We start from the raw sequence: 19363 nt of genomic DNA, 5'->3' as shown, positions 1-19363 counted from the left end.
ACCCGTACTTGCTACATGTATGAATCTATGAATTGAGTACACACTTTATATTAATAATGTGTACAGACTGGAATGCATGCACAGTGTATGGTTAACTGAATTCCTACATGTCCTGGATGAGAGTATGTGGTTGCTAGTGTCCAGCGCGCCATTTGAGTTTGCCCTAAACTTGAACTTGCGTCGCGTCCTGAAAGGTCACCCAAATTCCACTTGGATACGCACCAATATGGATCTTCGAGAGAGGGACAACCATCAGATATTATGCAGGTAATATAGAAACTCAAGGCATACAAAGTCAACATGCTCTATATTAACAGGTACATCGGGGCCTTAACGTCGCTAGCATTCAAATTTTTCCAAAGATATAAAATTGATTACAATGCTTTCTTTTTGTGTAAAAAATATGTTCTTTCTTTTAACTTGCATTTCAATGGTATTTGCCATCGTCTACTAACATTTACATTAGGTACAAAATTGCTACTTTAAGTGCTACTTCAAGTAAAATATTATATATGGAAAACGTATAATTTACATTAGAATTTAACAAAGAAAAATACAAGTTGCAATAGAAATATAAAACATGATCATTTTTCTATTGATTTCATTTATATTTACATCGCAATAAGTAAATAAAAAATACATCATCGACGTCATCGGTGACTGTGTGCCATAGGGCGGTGGTTGACAAGTGCGTGTAGGATTTCTGTGCACAACTAGTGGTGTCAGCTCTAGTTGTTGGTCATGATCATCGTCTTCGTCTTCACCTCCACCATTGTACTCATCTTCATCTCCACCCTTGGCTTTATCTTCATCTCCATCGCCTTCCTCTATGCTTGAGTGTGGTGTCATTTTAGCCTCCCATCGTGTTTCCTCCACTCCATGATAAGGTGTTTGCACCGATGACCCACCTTATCATGGATTGACCCCTGCATCGATATTGGCATCTATGATGGCATTAGTGTCATGGTTGCAAAACCCAAATACACTGGGATTAACCCCGGCAGCGATATTGGCATCTATGATGGCATTAGTGTCGCCACTGGTAACGGTACATGCATCGGCATTTGGCTCAGCATTTGTGTCAGCATTGACATCATCATGAGGGCATAGAATGTTGGGGACGGAGGTGCCCCATAATATGTACCTGCGGGAGGGGTAACCGTAGGGTGTTACAGTGGTGCATAGTGTGGTACTTGTGAAAAAAACACCAGGTTATTGAAATGAACAGGAATAAGTGAATGAACTGACTAGGATGTGGCGTAGACATCGGTGGCGCTTTTTGGGTCAGAGTTGATGACGAACCTAACGCGACACCTCTTTTAGACCTACGCTATTGGCCCTCTCGTCTTTGCCTCTTCAAATGAAGTTGTCTATTCCTGGCCTCCACTGATAGTAGATACGGCTTGCGGGCAACTAAGAACCAGGGCATGTACTCTAGACAAGTTGTCGTGTCTAATGAGAAAAAGAGTTCGTAGATAGGTAAGAATTTTGTCCTATGATCCTAAATGTCGATATACTCCTTGTCATAATCTTGCAAATTCTCATTGTTCTTCCTCCGTAGATCAAACTTGTGAAATGCTTCCATGTCTCGCGGCGGTGGTGGAATTTGTTTCCTCCACCCGAACTGTTGTATCACTCAATCCAATTCATGTATTTCCACTATTGCGTAAATTATCAACGACACCTTTACATCCCACATACTCTAATTGGCCAAAAATTTTGACAGAACGCATTCTATGATATTCAGGTCAGTGTATGGCATCTATTAACTGCAATGCACAATTGTAAATTTTTTTGTATACGAAATTTTGTTTTACAAATCATTATGTAATTATTATAGGTTTAGGGTAAATAAGTAACTAACCTCAGCTTCCGAGTGTTGATCTAATAGTAGCCGGATATCTTTGAGCTGCTCTGGTAGCCCCACATAACTCAGCCCATGGTTCCACCAATAGAAATGATATGTTAATTCAAACATATAATAAATAAACAACATTTACTAAACAAACTACATATTTATTAAGAAATGATTTTTACCTTGTCACTAATGGAAACATATGTAGGTCATTCACTCGGAGACATAGAAATGGTACTCGCCACCAAGCCCATGACTGCAACAGGAGCAGACAACCACCGGTTGGCATCTTCTATGGTTCCGTCGCTCGACACAACTCCCAATACAATATGGCCAACATGGTTGATCCCCAACTCATTCGTCTACTTTCTTTGAAGTCGACTAGGTGTAGTAGCCACCTTATGTGTACCAAATTTTGAAATTTATTGGGCATTAGGATATCCCCGATTAACCTTAGGATGACTGTTCGAGCGTATTATTCTTTGACGATGCCGGGCGTGTTTGTAAGAAGCTCTTTGAAATTGGTTTTCAACCACTTCATATCTATTTGGCCACCGTAAAACTTCTTCGGCACCTTCCCCAAAAATGCCTCACAAAGATCCTCTTTACCGAGAACGACCCGCTAACCTCGTGATGACTGGCTCATCCATCGGTAAACCGAGTTGTAAAACTACGTCATTAAGTGTTATTGTACTCTCGCCACCTGGAAGATGGAAAGAATGTGTCACTGGCCTCCATCTTTCTACCAACGCATTGATGAATGTAGGATCGAGTTTGCAACCCCCAAGTATACAAGACTCATGCAAGAATCTCGCATCTTGCTAGTAACCATGAATTTCTGTGATTAGGCCCTTTGACAAATTATGTATGAACCCCTCCAAAGCACGATCATCCGCCTATTTATATCGACAAAAAAATAATTTAAAATATTTTTTAAAAAATACTTTAAAACCAACTTAATTGAAAATAACGAAATTTAAAATTTCTTCTTACCGTTACCACTTGAGCAGCAAAAATGTACTTGTCTTCGAAACAATCAAAGAGGTTGTCATTCGTGCAAACTTAATCGAAACGAATAATATACAAAATAATTAAATAAATTTACAATATTTTTAAACAAACGTATTGGGAAATTTAGAGCAAAACTTGAGAAAATTGAGAGAGTTTAGAAAGAATTAAGAGAATTGGATTTAAGTGAAAGGAATGAAAAATGGCTTATTATTTATAGGAACAATAAAATTACCATTAAGCCCTTTAAAAGTTTTACCATTGCCAATGTTCAAAAAAATGACTATTCCAACTTAACGCACTTTCACACTTTCTTCAAAAACAGCTTATTTTCTCAAATTTTAAAAAATGACATACAATTAAAAAACGACATTATGTTCAAATATAAAATTTAATTTTTATATTTTAATTTTAATATAATTTAATACCTCAATTTATCAATATTATTAGTTAATCTAAATATTTTATAATGATTAAAATGAATTTTTAAAATTATTTATTATGTTTTAATTGATGTCATTTTTTAGAATTCTAATGTTAACATATGAACATAAATTTTATAGAAAAACTAAATTCTTGAAAACAAAAATGCAAGGACTAAATTAAAATGTTCAAAAACTATACTTGAGTATATTTTGACCTTCAAATTTTTACTTTATAATTTAGCCCAAAAAATATATATATATATCCTCGCGTGGAAGGTAAGATTATAGTTAATATGAAAAGTAAGCATTTACACTGTGGGATTCGACACTCTATTTATCATTGGTCGGAAATTTGAAAAAGCCATAGAAAGTAAGCGATGCATATATGTATCAAAATGTGGATTGAAATCAAGAATCTGATCTGTTGGAGGTTGTAAAGGATGAAAGAAGTCCGGCAGCTTGTACTGGTAAGATGTCACCAAAGGTTGACATGGCAGCTGCAGATCGATCCTTGAATATCCCCACTTGCCCATCCGTTAACATTGATCCCAGTTTTAGCGTGCTCTCTCCGAATCTGCTCCCAACCTGCCCGCCCCCAATAAAAGGAATTTCATCATCAACAAAACATTTAATATGCCTAACATGCTACCAAAATTTTCTAGTTTTTATCAGAAGCACAATTGAGTATAAAATGCTTGGCATCACTTGAAAGAAAGAACATAAAAGGAAATAAAAACAGTAATATGTAGAAGCCATACAACTGGATATAAGAACCATCTCAGACCGCTCACAACTGATCATGGACATGGAGAAGTTAAAAATTGTTTAAACTAATTTATACTGTTAGGTATAATGTGTGAAGTTATAAAAAAGTAGAGTTTTTAGACTCAATCAGGTATATTATATATATTTCAGAATATATACACATATCAACTCAAAGCCTTATTTAACAAGTTATGCTCAAGTATATTCAACTCACAATAAGCCACCTTGCCAAACTGCGCATTTAAGCATATAGTGTCAACCAAGGGGTTGAGACTTGAGATTCACCCTATAATTATTTTGTTTCCGTACTGCCCAATACACTCATCATCACGTTATATGTCATGCCCCAACTACGGATTCTTACCAATCCAGTTGAGATTCAGTAAGAAAAAGTCATGTGGGAAAACTATAAAAGAACTTATATTTCTAATGTATAAATAGATAGATTTTGCTTTTTCAACAAGATTCAATGGTTTTGATTTTACTATTTTTTTCAGGGTAAATTCCATTTACAACCCCGGGATTCCCTACTTTTGTAAATAACACACTCCAAGTTCTTTTCCTTGCACTTAAACAACCTGAAGCTTTATTCAATTATCATAGGAGACTACAACATCAATTTTAACCAACAAATTGCACAAATCCACATATTTAATGGGTATCTTTGTAATTTTGTTGTGTGAAATTAATTTATTCCCCTATAACAACAAATGAAACTTCAGGATGCTAAGCGCAAATTAAAAAGAAAAATTATGAGGTATTATTTGCCGAAGAGCTAAAACCAGAAAGGGTGAAACTTTAATCAAGCCTTCAAACTGGATCAAATAAAACCAAATTCCAACCAACGTACTTTAATCTCTAGAGCCATTGGCAAGGCCTATAAGCATCAGCCAGCATGCTTTTGAAGTGAACACTACGTTTATATGAATTTCTTTACTGTGACAGTGGGAATTAGAAAAGCCATTTTAAATGCCGTAAAAGATGATGAATAGCATTACCTGCATGAAAGATTTTAAGAATGGTGTTGCAACACCAAAACTCTGGTTATCATCCAAATCACCTTTCTGGGAAAGCTCTCCATTTGTATAAGCTTTGCAGGAACTTCTTGAAGTAACATCATTGGATGCAGCCATAATAGGTTTCCCATTATTCCCTCTAGAAGACAATGCTGGGGCACTACATGACCAACCAAAAGTTACAAGAAAATCAGATATATGAATAAAAAGCCCAGGATAGTATTATACATTGAATAAAGTGAAAATAAGACTGTATAGCAAAAAAAAAAAAAAGTAAAACAGACCTGATTGGAAGGTATTTGAAACGAGGAACCACAGAACATCTCATAATATTCGACTCAGAATTAGTAGGCAGTTTCTGTACAGTATCTGTATACATCCGATTAAGTTGAACAAAGAACCCAAAGAGCACAGCATGCCTGAGGTATGACTGCTTCTCATTCTCCCATAAGTATGGCTCATACCTTGAAGTAATTCAGAAAACACTTTTAATCAGAAGAGATATATGCAGTCATGCCTAAATCCCAACAACATAAATAGAACATATAAACGTTTACTAGTTGAAATACTGGCTCTAATAATAAACTGATAGGCAAAAAGGCACTCAAAAGGAAGCATCAAGAGAGCAGATGACACATCGGCAATTTCATCAGATTTTTACACAGTTTGATTAAGATCCATAGTGCAGTTTAACAAATAACCGTACACATTTTATTAGACTAGTAACAATCTGGTCTAGATAAACAAATGCAATAATTTACCAGATGAAACTTTGCATTAACTTCTGCAATGTGTCAAGTAAAACAATCAGAAAACTTCTATTAACAGGAACGGCCCATTGTAATAAACCACAGCACCCTGTACTTGCTATGTGCTTAGAGTTTGGAGGTGAATACCAGCAGCAGGCAATCAGGCCACTGCACTACTTCTCCTGTGTTTCCTTAATCTCTCATATCTTTATTCCTTTCTCTCATATCTCTAGCAGGTTTCCGTTGTCAATGGTGAGGCTGATGGTGATGGTGTCATAACCTTCCTCTTTTAATTTTTTATTCCCCCTAGGCTTACTCACATGTCCTAGTCATAAGTCCAACAACATTGTTTTTTTGTTCCTAAATCAGTTCTTTTAACAAGAAAACCTTGTAGCACATCCAACCACATTGATGTCCATGCTGCAAAGCTAGGAGGCATGTCCATATCCAACACAAACAGGACATTATCGTGGAGAGCCGATGGCAGAAGGCATGTCCATACACATTAATATCCTCACTAAAGTTGCTGAGATTAGTTAGGGGTAAAATAAAAAATTGGAAAGAGCTTAAAAGACACTTTTATAGTAACAACAGCAATTTAAGTTTTCATTACATTTAGGTGGAGCAAGAAATTTGGCTATGGGGACTGTAGGTCATAAAGTAGTACCCATGTTTGAAGGGATTGTTAAAATTAGTAATGAGACCATATACAATAACAATGTAATTGCAAAGCAAAATATTAATATATATTTTTTTTTAAAAATCTCGATATCAGAAAATATCTACTAAACTGTCATTAGAGTTTTTAAACTCCAATAGCATGATTTTAGGGTTATTACATAACCCATTAGTGGAATTTAAAATTTTCTGTCACTTGAACAATAATCATTATAATACTTTTTAAAAAGAATCATTATAATATATTAATGATAAAATAAGGAGACATGTAGCAGCATTTAATCTCACAGTGGAACTTAAAAGTTCCTTCAAATAGTAGTCATTATAATCCAGTAACGATAAAATAAAGATCAAAGTCTCAACATATAGAAATTAAAATTTGAGTATAGCAAATAACTACAGGAAGCATAGGCCTTATATAACTTTTATATTACTAATAGAGTTATAGGAAATAAAAAGAAGAGAAACAGTAAAGAAGATCAAATTTTCAAGCATTTTGAAATTCTTCTTTCAAAAATAAAGCGAGACTTAAATCAGTTCTGATTTGGGTAACCTTGGTTTCAAGTTAATTCAGCTTCCAGTCACTGGGGCATGGGTTATTTCAAGTAATTGGCTTAACTTGAATTGGGTTGGATGCAAATGTAAGATTTTATCACCCTGAGTTAAGTTTTACAAGGACTAAGGTTAGATACTGACCAGCTTGTGGCATATCTCCAATTTTGATATTTGATATCAGGAAAAAGAAGGTTCTTTAAATGATTTGATCATGTAAAATTCATTTACTAATTTAAAGTTATTTTATATCAAATATTAACAATATCCTTTTATCATGAAAAAATATTAACAATATCCTGCTAGCAAACAATCATTAACAATTTTTGCTAGACTGATAGTATTAACTTTTTATTTTTATTGCTTTGATTATTTTTTAGTTATCCACAATGAATTACAAATAAAACTTAAAATGTCAACCATATCTTACATCTCCTCAAGGTGAAAGAAAGTGACACATTTAAGAATATGTTCTCCAATTAGTTCTAATGTACATTAGCGTTCAAGTTTATCACTTTTAAAGTTATCTTTTATCCGCTACATATTTTATCATTCAGAAAATATGGAAAATGAAAGACAAATGCAAATGAAATACTTTATGTATAATATCTAATTTTAAATTTTAATTTAATTCAGGCTCTTGTCTACATGGGTGCAAGTTGATTTGGTTCTGAGCAAACCAGGTTTGGGTTGCATGGGAGCGGACTCCTGATCTTTTGAGTCCAATCTAGTAGGACAGATCAAGCAGATTTTCAGTCAACTTATTTAACTCTAATAGTGCACAGTAACTTTTTTTTTTAAAATAATTCAAACAAAGTTAAAACAAATAAGAAAAGAAAATTCATTTGATTTAGTTAATAGATTTCCATAGTTGCTTTTTCAAGATTTTCATTTTGCTCTTGTGAGGAGAGAATCTAACAGGCGGAATTTGTTGCTACGAACTTAATTCTATTCTTGGACAAGACAAATCCAAGGTCAGTTGACAAGATCTAGAGCCAACAGGATATGGATCTATTGCCAACCAACCACATCTTCTAGTTGAACCTAGATCTCATTGATCTGTCAGGGATTTTCCGAATACTAGATCTAGATGGCTAGGATGGATGTAGTCAAAACTGGCCTTGAATGCAACATATGCTAGTATTCAAGAGACCAATAGTGCTGTGATGTGCTCAGTTTAGTGGTGTTTGGTGTGAAGTTTGTAGTGATGGTAGGCCAGGTGATTATCATATGCTATGAGCGAGAGAGAGAGAGAAGATTTCAGAAAGAAAAGGAAAAGAAGAGAAACTAATAAGAGAAAAGTAAAAAGAAAACAAAGCAGGCAATAGACAGAAGAGGTTGTTTTTTATAGTAAAACAGTAAAAGAAAAGAAAAGGGAAAAAAAACACAAACAAGAGAAAAAAGGTTTAGAGGATAAGAAAGGTGTTTCCTAGGAAACCGAAAGAGAAAAGGAGGAAACTAAATGAAGGCGAATCAGGGACAGGTCTTGATAGACTATGAAGGCCCAAGCTCAAAAATAAAAAATAAAAAAAGAAGAAAAATTCAAGACTTGCATCTCAGAAACCCTCAGCATCAAAAAATTGAACTTGTTGATAGTAATCTTATTATCATTAATGTATAGATATTTTAGGGATTGACTAGCACATAGCACATAATAAGAGCGTATATAATCTTTGACTTTCCTTATTTGTATGCATGTTTACCAGTATAAATAGGTGATGTATAAGGGTGTATATCGTCATTGAAATGTATATTAAAAGTTTCATTCTCTCTTCTTCTCCCTTTTCTTCTAATTTCCCACGGCTGTAGCGGCCATCACCAGCAGCCACTGCTCAGCCACTATTTTTCTTATTCTTTTCCCTCTTTTGCTTTCTTTCTCTCTTTCCCTTGATTTTACATAACTAAATGAAGGTGAAACAAAGACAGGGTCTTGATTGACTATGAAGGCCCCAGCTCAAAAAAAAAATTCAAGACTTGCATCTCAGAAAAATTCCCTCACCATAAAAAATTTTAACTAAATGAAGATGAATAAAGACAGGGGCCTTGATAGACTATGAAGGCCCCAGCTCAAAAAAAAAAATATTGGGAAAACTACAAGCATTTAAATCAAGCTTTATCTCACATGCAAATCAATAACAATTTCCCAAAAAAGTGCTGGAAAATCCCCTATAAATATTACTTTGGTAGCAAACCATACAATATGAAAGAAGCATGAGAAAAATTAAAATCAATGTTAGATGCATCTTGGTTCTTCTGATATTGAACAGAATACCATGTGGTTTTTACTCTCTATAAAAGTTGTCAAAAATTTTAGAATTATTATTAAAAATTAAATTTATATTCATCATGTAAAAAGTTATAGAAACACTTACGTCAGCCAATCAATGGGATCCAACTTTTGCGAAAGAGAATGGATCAGCCCATCAACAGCATCTCTAACAACAGACTTAGTCTGAGCTTGGTCCTTCCTTCTGAATGATGATTTAGAATTCGGTTTTCTAGATAACTCTTCATTTACATTGAAATCACCCCCAGAAAGAACATCAGAAGCAAACCTTACGTCCAACAAGACCTGCAAAATTCCTTTCTCTGACAGTTGAGCTCCCGAGGCCTCTCTAGTTGAGAGAAAGTTCTCATAAATTGAAATGACCTACAAGATGAATACCAAAAAAAAAAAAAAGGTGCCAAACATGCTTAGCCAACTGGACTATAATAATAAATTTACCAAGAAGAACAGAAAGAAATAAGAATCTAGCAAAATATAATTTAGAGCTAGTCAATATTTTTGAAACCAAGGAAAAAGAATCCACCATATGAAACTTATCAAGAGAGAAGCATAATTTATTTATTCCTTTAAAGAAATTATATAATACTTCATGCAGAAGCAATGACCAATTAATTTTCTTTCTAGTGGATGTAAATATAGAACTTGTATCTTGATTTCAAGTAAGTCATAAACCATAGTTGCCAATGCTGTTTACCAAGGAGACATCTTTTACAATGTGCCAATTGCAGTAAATTAACTAAGTGTAAACTGAGATAAACATTGAACCAATTCAACACTATGACCACACTGCATTCCCACCCCAAAGAGAGAGAAATGCAAACCGAATTAGGGAATGTACAACCAACCTCTCAGCAGTAGCACAGAATAGGTGAAACGAAGTAAATGCATAAAATTAATACTAACTTTTCAAAAACTTTACTAATTGAGCCGTTGTGCCTATATATATTCCTAAGATGCTCATTTGGAACCAATTGCTTCAACCCCAATCAACTGGAATTTGCCAATGACCATGAAAAACATCATAATATGTTGAGTCTTGCTGCAATTTACTATATCCAATATAAGCTTGTCATTCTAAATACCATTATCAGTGCCATTTTCTTCCTTCACTATAGCATTTATTACCTTCATCGACATCTCATTTTATAATTAGAAATTGAAAAGCATTTTCAAACAAAATATAACAATTTTTTATATAAAGCGTGAGCAACAAGACAGCATTAAACTCTTAAATCAATCTAAGTCCACACTAAACACATAAGTTGGATAGAAACATGAAAACAGACCAAAAGAACATCTAAAAAACCAAAATGGAATCACCATTATTATGTAAACATGAAAATCATTCTAAAGCAAAGACTAATTAACCTAACAAAAGCTTTAAGTTTTTCTTTTCTTTTCTTTGTGCCATTGAACATCAACTTAAAAATGCACAGCTTTAAACAAACCAACTTTGCATGTGCAGAATCATACTCCACACAACTCATAAACATTAACTTCTCCTAACCAGAATACCAACTTTATGTTTACAGAGGCCTTGATGAAAAAAAAACATAACTGTTGATATATAACTTATCTAATAAGAAGCACAGAATATAAAGAAAGTACCTGAGCAATTAGTATCAATAGAACCATGTATTCAAAGGAAAAAAGCCAGAAAATGATCAATGTATGCAAAACTTGGTCTATATTTCAAAACTGGAGTAAAGCTTTCATCTAGTACCAAATACATACATATATAGAGACACAAACACACAGGCATACATCTTCCATTACCTAAATCTGTTTCTTGCAAATAAAAGATAGTAAGCTTCGACAGGAAACTTAACGAAGGAAGCCACAAAACACAAAAAAGAGTGGATGAAATAAGGGAGATTGAGATAAATCATTTTCACTGCAATGGAGAAAAGCTGACATAGATGGAACTTTAGAAGCAGGAAGCAGGTGCACATTGTTCTGCTTCTACTTGAAAACACTGTACACCCTAGTTTCACGTGATGACAAAAATATTCCACAGGTAAGTCCTAACAACAAGATACTGATTTACCAGATTTATTTATTCCTCATCATAGTAATCCATTCTGGGCAACAGATGAGATATTTTCAGCAGCAAATGAGGTCACACCCATTATGCTTGTTGCAGCAACAAAGAGAAATCTTAACAGTGGTAGGCTTACGTCAGTTAATTGAACACTAACCCGATCTTGAAAGTGGAGTAGAATAAATCAGTTAGCTTACCTTGAATCTAACCTAGCATTCTTTCTTCTTTAGAAAAATTTCAGTTATAGACAAGGATCACTATCTTATAAATAATACCAGAAGAAAAGCAATAGGATCAATAATCATTAACTTTTTTATTTCCCAGAGCAATTAATAGTGTTTCCTTTTTAGCATTCCTCATGCTATCAATGGCTATTAAAGAATTCCTCAGCATCTATGCCAACTTCAAAAAACTCATTGTCATCCAATTCCTTATTCATCTACAATTTTTCGAAACAATGGATTCTATCAAAGAGCTTATTCTCGCAGAATATTTTGGGTTCTAGGGTTCTGGCTTTAAACAATTAGAGCCCTTATATTAGATTGAAAAATATTATTCCATTTTGCCAACAACCATATGATCTATTAGTAGAGAGTTGGACTCTCAGTTACATTAACCATGGTTAAATCCCTAATAGCCTCGAAAACAACTATATACACGTCTCTGTGTGTGTCTGTATACACATATTAGATGATTTATATTTTAGGAAGAAGGGAGCACGATGATGATGTTAGCAATATATCATCAGACAAGAATATTTTAAGTGGTTGTGGAAAAGTAATGATGCTAGAGAATTAATGAACAATCTCACGACAAGCCATTGCTGCACTAATAGACAATTCAATATGCTCCGAACTTGTTCATATGACACAGCAATATATCATGCAACAGTATGAAGTCAATCATCACCGAAGACAGTTACAGATCATGTATTTGATTATGTGAAGAAAGAAATGGTATACATTCTCATGTTAGTGTTTGAATCAATAAGAACATCAAGCAATAAATAGGGTAGAATGAAATTCACTATTGTATTTATATTTTATTTATTACTACCCAGAATTTTTCTCTTTTCTTTACCAGCTTTAAGGACAGTATGTTGTGATATTTAATGTTTAGCATACTTGAAATCACTCCACAAATTTATACACTCATATCATCCTGCTTACTCAAGGGAAAGAAATGGTAAGGCAACTTTAAACTGAATGGACTCAAACTTATCATCTAGCTCAATATTGAAGGATTAATTATGTTAAAAACCTGATAAATGACACCTCAAAGCTTTGTTTCCTTCAGCCTTAACCCAAGTGAACCAGAACAGGTAGCAACCAAGTAGTGCATCAATACAATAATAAAATCCCTCGCTAAGCAGGTGTCATGAGTCAAATTACATTAATTTAGTTGGAGAAATTACCAAAGAAGATTGGAAAATATCATAATAATTGTGGAATGGGATTTTAATGTCTTTTTAATGTTTTTGTAAAACTTATTATATTAAAAATTCTACAAAAACTATCCACTTTTAGATTTTAAAAAAAAAAAAACTAAATAACTCTATTCTAGATTTTTTTTTTTTTAAAGAAAAACAACCAAATTCTAGTATTCAAAAATGAAACAGCAAATTAGAACCAAATTCTAGTATTCAAAAATGAAACAGCAAATTAGAAGATCAATCCCAATTTATAGTAATAAAGCCCCAAAAATCTAAGAAAGTAGAGACATAAAAACCATACGTTATGGAATTGTATAGAAGAGGATCCTCAAGGGATAAAAACTGAAAGTTAAGAAACAATGATCTGACTGTATGCAATTTAACAAATACAATTAGTTCAAATAAACTATCAATTAAGGCTTTAATGTATACATTTACAAGAAAAAGAACTTCAGAAATAACACCATCAAGAAAGTAGTTAAAGTCAGTATGCACGGCATTGTTTTGGTATGAGTTTATAAGCAAGATAATTGTGGAGTTCCTAGAATAATCAAAGAACATGAAGCAAGACAAAGTTTGTACCTTTTCTATAAGGCTTAATGCAAACCTCTGCACAATTGATTTGTTCAGAACATGGCCTCCAATACTATGAATTTCTTCACATGCTTGACATAAGAAGGAGATCACATAGAGAGAAGGCATAGATGGGAGTGATATTTTCATCTCAGATGACCCCTCATCAGACTGTTCTTGCTTGACAACTATCTCTTCCCAACCCTGAGCAATATATAAAAGATGAACGAATATGTTTATTAGAAACATATACTTACATTACAAAAACAAATTATATTAATTTGACCAGATGAAAGTCTAAAAGCCTCAGCTAGTGTTCAAAAGTTTTAAAGCAACTAGAGATGAGGCAAAGTGCAGAACTTTTCTTCGCAAGATTCTAAAATTTCATTCATCCAACAACTAAAGAACTCATCTGTTGCATTCATGTATCATATTTGGCATTCTATATGCCAAAGAGGAAAAGTAAAACATGAAAAAATATGATGAATGGTGTGTCAGTGTGTAAAACATAAACACAACACAGAATATTTAAGGTGTCAAACCCTGAGCACAAATACAATACATATGTTAAATGTGTCATGTTAATCGTGTTTATATGTACTATCATGTTTATTGAACGTGTTGTGTTCTCCTTGTGTTTTCGTATTGTGTCCAAAATTGCTAATATAATTATGAAAAGCTTAATTGGGACCTCCTTCGCCCGTTGCCTTGAATCTTGGAGTTATATTTCTTTCAATTTGAGTTGTAAAATCTTATTTTGCTTTATTTTTTCTTGAATTTATTTAAGGTTGTCAGGGTTTGATCCCTAGTCACTGGATCTAAAAGTCCAACACCCTACCGATACCACCTGTCTATTTTCTCCTGATTTGAAGGGCAATCAGATTTTGTACCTAGGAATTAGTTTAGGGTTTCCTTATGTCATTGGCTTTTGGTATAATTTAAGTTTTTAGTTTTCTATTTTCACTGTGAATAATATCAATTTGTATAAATATCTAAGCACTATGAAAAGCTTGAAATACTAGTTTTAGTGGCATTAGGGACACCAGCAGTCTGTATAACTCTTTTTTGGTTTTGAAGATATAGAAAGGAATCATAGAATGTCCAACATTATTGCTTTTGTGATTGTGAAATGCAATAAAACATAGGTGCGATTCCTATAAAGTCTTATGTGTGAATTGTACTGGTTCCTCCAATCAACCTTAGGTTTGACCCTAAGGAACCCTGAATATGAGGCACAGGGATTCCTCCAATCAACCTTAAGTGTGATATTCCATATATTCTCAAGAATTCCATACTATAATATCACCATAAATCCTTTTCACTTCTAGGGATTGCTTTTGTTTTATGCTTTAGGTTTTGATGATCATTTTCTAAATATTTTTCAAAATTTTACAAAATAAGTTATAGAAATTATAGGAAACAAGAATTTGCAGCTTCCTAAAATATCAAAAACTTGTCTCATAAAATACAAAGAGACAGCAATGCATATTTCATTCTGCCTTTGAAAACCAACAATTAGTTTTAGAAGCTTATGCCTTTCCTTTTGTTTTTCCACTTGCAAAAAGGCAACAATGAACTCCAAACTCCTTTCTCATTCCAAATTTTTCCATTGCTCCTTCAATTTTCAGTTGCTTGTCTCAAGTCTCTACTCCTCCCACAAAGAAGCACTCTCATCCTACTTAAAGTAACTTAGACATTAATTATTTCTCTGTTCTTTTGCTTTCCCAACATTTTTTATCAACAAAAGAAAAAGGATGCAGGAATGTGTGTTTAAACATGGAGAACAGGTTTCTGATATCATCTTGTCATAAAAATTTTACTTGAATCATTATGTTTTTGAGTCAAACTGTTCCATCATTGAATTGAGCTATGGCCTTTTAGTAAGAGAAATTTTACATGAAAGAAAAAAAAAAACAGGGAATAGACCATAAAACATCGTATACATGTTTTGTGTATGCTTTGGCTGTAGAATATTGGATTATGGGCCATTCGTTTTGGGTATTAACCAAGTTACCTTCTTTAATATCTAAACGCTTAGTTGTTTATTTTAGTGGAGGGGTTGCAAAAGCCATTGAAAAAGTATAGCAAAGGATGAAATTCACCTTAAAATTCATACAGCATCCTTTTATTAAGAGCAAAATTATTTTTAAAATACAAATAAAACACTCCAACCACCATAACAGTTGATTATAATTTAATTTTGTTTAAATATTTATCGAAATTGATTATGGTAATCAAAGATGATTTTTAGGTTTTTAATCATGCAAAAGCATGATTTAACAAAATGTTTCATATTGTCAAATTTTGAGAACAAATAAAAATAAAAGAGAATATATAATTCTAAAACAGTAAACTAGGCCCAAGCTGTCCTACAACAACACTGTAATACAAACAAATATACCTAGTAAACTTGATGATTTCCCTTCTGAAAATCATTACTGTTATATCAAATAAAAGAGGAACTTCTCAAAAGAGTCCATCCCATTCCCACTACTCATGTACAGTAATTGTTTAATGGTTATCTTCCAAAGAAATAAAAATTGAATAAAACAGTCAAGAACATATCAAAGGTGCACTTTGCATTCCACCATTTGAACCATCATAAAAATAAAGAATAAAGAAATATAGCTTTACCATTAAAAGACCCTGGAGCAGTTAGATATATATTTATCAATAACCTCCCCTAGTTAAAAACAATTCTTTTATGATGCAGGAATATTCCAGACTTTATCTGAATTGCTTATCTTTATACAGTTTTTGCATGTGTTGCTTCACTTAAGTTAATAGTTAGCAATTAAATTTTAATTTATTAAGTGGTCATGACATCATGTGACTAGCATGTGATATATTATTAAGTTTGAATAGCTACGATTGTTTTTTATTTTATTTTTATTTTATTTTATTTTATTTTAACCGTACAAGGGCTTGGTCGGTGGCCCAAATAGCTAGGATTAGATGGGGTTTAACCGTACAAAGGCTTGGTCAATGGCCCTAGTCTAAATAGTCTTTGGATATGTTATACAGCCTTATAAAATTGGACTATTACTTAAAAGTGGTTCCATATTCCTAAAACCTAGTTATCATGTTCCTATATCCATCCTTCTATGTAACCCCATTCCCAAGCTACTGACATGCAACCGAAGACAAAAAGTGAGAGGGAGAGAGAGAGTAAAGAAATGGTCCCTCAAATAGTTACCCTTAAAGGAATTGATGCAGATAATCCATCATCTTGTCCAAGCTCCCAAGAGAGAATAACTGAAAGCTCATCAGATAACCACGACATCCATAAGCTATAAGCTCTAACACACAGCTCTCGCATAACCTTCCAAAGATCGTCAAGTTTTGGGCTTGCACTTTCATTTGCTCCAAGCAATGCAGCAGTAGCATATGAACTTTGCCTCTGAGAACTAGTGAGCATTTGCCTTCCAAGGCTGTCAGAGAAAGAAGAACTGTTTACAGCTTTAGATTGCCACAATAAGGAAGGCAGCTTCTCAAAAATTGCAGGAGCTGTGTATTTCACCCAGAAGCGTGGAGAGCCAAGAACCACAGGAATGTGTTTGGAGTGATTCTCGAATGCAAACAAGAGTCTCCCAATAAAAAGAGATATCTCAACAATTATAGAAGGAGACATTGAATCACCTTCATTGTGTTCACTCCCAATGGCAGTGTACAAGATATCAAGCTCAGTTTTGAGTTCTTTCATTATAGTTGACAAACTTTCATAACATTTATCCTGCAGATAGGGAACTAGATCCTTCAACCTCACAGATACCTTGGAAGATTCAAGGAAACTCAATAGATCCTCAAGAACGCTTTGGCAGAGACTGTCCACTTGATCTCTGATTCGGCTTACTTCAGGACCAAAATAGGCATTGAGACAACTTTGGAGATTATCCTCCTCAGGCACTGCTCTATTTCCCAATAGTGGACCAGCCTTCTTACAGTTATTCGGTTCTGTAAACCAAACCCTACCACCTGTAGAAGACCTAGTCAAATATGTCTCATAAACGATCTTCTCACCAGCAGTTGCTGCAATGGTGTGGATCACACCTGACACATTGACAGCTCTGGTCAGATCTTCAAATCCTGAGTCAATAATCATTTTCATCCTCCTGGCAAACGCATTTTCAAATATCTCATCCCAAAGATCTGAATCACCTTCCAAAACAAGTTCTCGGATCCTATTCCAAGGCAACTCTATGTCAGACCCAAAAACATTTTTAAGCCATTCCAAACTCCCCTGCAAAACCTCCTTGCTTTCCATGGTCAGCCTTATCGACTTTTCAGCAGCTCTAAGGTCTTGGCCACTAGATATGGCATCAATGAGATACCTCCCATTAATCTTACTGGTAATCCGTGCCCCACAATCCCTCAACCAACTCCAACAAGTGCCAGAAATGAAAGTTTTATGAAGCATAACCGTTACAGATTCTAATTTATCCCTAAAAGATTTCCACAACCTGATCTCATCATCAGGATTTGGAATCCCACCAAACAGCTGAGAAGCAGGGGGAGAACCCAAAATAACCTTATAAAACAGAGGCATGTCATTCATAACGTGCAAAAACAACTCTCCTACCTGTGCTACGGTTACCTGAATTATGCTTAAAACATCACAAAAGGCCGAAATGGCAGTAGAAGAGGTAGCATTAGCATTACCAGCAGAAGCAGTCAACGTGTGCAATATCCAAGTTTTTCTGGCTTCAAGGAACAAGCCCATAACCTGCTCAGGATCCAGCTCATCAATGACAGCAACGGCAGCCAAGGCATCTGCATAGGCAGCGACAGACAGGCCCCGGTCCAACAACCTCTCACGACTCCTCTGGGAAATCTGAGCCTTGAAGCTATCAACGATCTGCCATTGGTGCTGAAGCAGAGGGAAATTGGACAAGATGCTGTGATCCAAATCACCTTCGGGTAGCATCAAGTTGGAATGGACGTGCTTAGCACGGATATACCTGGCGGCGGCTTCCAAGAACATGGACTCGTCGAGGCAGCCCCAAATGTTCTCGGGCGTGTCGACCAGGTATTTAACGCGGCAGGCGATCCCATAGATGCGGAGGCGAGTAGTATTGTTGGGGGAGGATTGCAGTTTGGGGCAAGGTTCCAAGTCAGAGACAGAGAGGGAGCGGATACAACGGTGGATGGAAGAGATGTTGGAGGAAATGGATTCGGAAGCTGATTTCATATGGAGGATGGAGTCGGCGGAGTCAATGAGGTCACGATAGCGGGTACCAACCAGCTGCCGGAGCTCCTCCTTTTTGTCCTGAATCTGTTTGTTGGTGGTGGATTCCACATTGCGGATTTCGGAGATGGGGTTGGCGCGGAACAGTGATTCGGCGTCTCGATTATCCGCAGAAGCTGAGATGAGTCTCATTATGCTCTCTCGTCTTAATTTTGGATCCCACTCAACTTGCTATTCCTATTTGTTGTTAATTCAAGACTGCATCATGAAATATTGTAATACCAGGGTCGCGCTCGCTGTTCGGAAAACTTCAAAAACTCCAACTCCCTTCATAAGTGACCTACGGGCCAAATCGGGGCAACTGGTAATAAGGTTTTCTTTTTATCAAAATTCCCTAAACTATCGATAAATTTTTGTTTTGGTTATTTGACTTCAAAAAATTATAAAATAATCACTAAACTATTTGAAAGTTATTTAAATCATTGAGTTTTTAAAATAGATGCTCTATAACTTTCTTTGTTTGCACTACTTACACCAATCGAAAGCACTCCTTCCATTTTTCTTATACAACTTAGTTTTTTTCATAAAACAACTTTAAACGTCATGAATCTGCGAACCAAAATCCTAATTTTCTTCTTCGATTTCCCACACTGATCATCAAATTGACTTGAATTTAAGGTATGTTCTTCTATTCACTGAGGGGTACTGATTTAGCGTATCGATTTTCAAATCATTACTTGGAGCTCACTAGTCGGATTTAAAAAAAAAAAAAAGAACTTAGCAGCCTAATAACTTAA

The 19363-nt window shown here is 34.7% G+C and overlaps 1 protein-coding gene across 1 annotated transcript; it reads right to left on the bottom strand.

Annotated features, from left to right (window-relative positions):
• Window positions 1-3496: 3496 nt before the first annotated feature.
• Window positions 3497-18950, bottom strand: LOC108456826 (conserved oligomeric Golgi complex subunit 1-like). The gene is made up of 6 exons (XM_017755522.2): window positions 16578-18950; window positions 13391-13585; window positions 9421-9698; window positions 5354-5533; window positions 5052-5229; window positions 3497-3873 (listed from the first exon to the last, which is right to left on the bottom strand). Exons 1-6 carry the CDS (start codon window positions 18756-18758, stop codon window positions 3697-3699), a joined length of 3189 nt encoding a protein of 1062 aa, XP_017611011.1. The 5' UTR covers window positions 18759-18950; the 3' UTR covers window positions 3497-3696.
• Between the last annotated feature and the right edge of the window lie 413 nt (window positions 18951-19363).

Source organism: Gossypium arboreum, chromosome 5, assembly GCF_025698485.1.
Source record: "Gossypium arboreum isolate Shixiya-1 chromosome 5, ASM2569848v2, whole genome shotgun sequence".
Taxonomy (NCBI): Eukaryota; Viridiplantae; Streptophyta; class Magnoliopsida; order Malvales; family Malvaceae; genus Gossypium; species Gossypium arboreum.
The sequence above is the reverse complement of the archived record's forward strand: the minus strand, read 5'-3'. Positions and strand labels throughout refer to the sequence as shown.

Coding starts and splice junctions, on each gene's coding strand:
- LOC108456826 (XM_017755522.2), bottom strand. CDS start 18,758: ATGAGACTCATCTCAGCTTCTGCGGATAATCGAGACGCCGAATCACTG. Junction 13,586..16,577: donor CTGCATCAATTCCTTTAAGG/GTAACTATTTGA, acceptor TATATTGCTCAG/GGTTGGGAAGAGATAGTTGT. Junction 3,874..5,051: donor TCTTAAAATCTTTCATGCAG/GTAATGCTATTC, acceptor GGGGGCGGGCAG/GTTGGGAGCAGATTCGGAGA.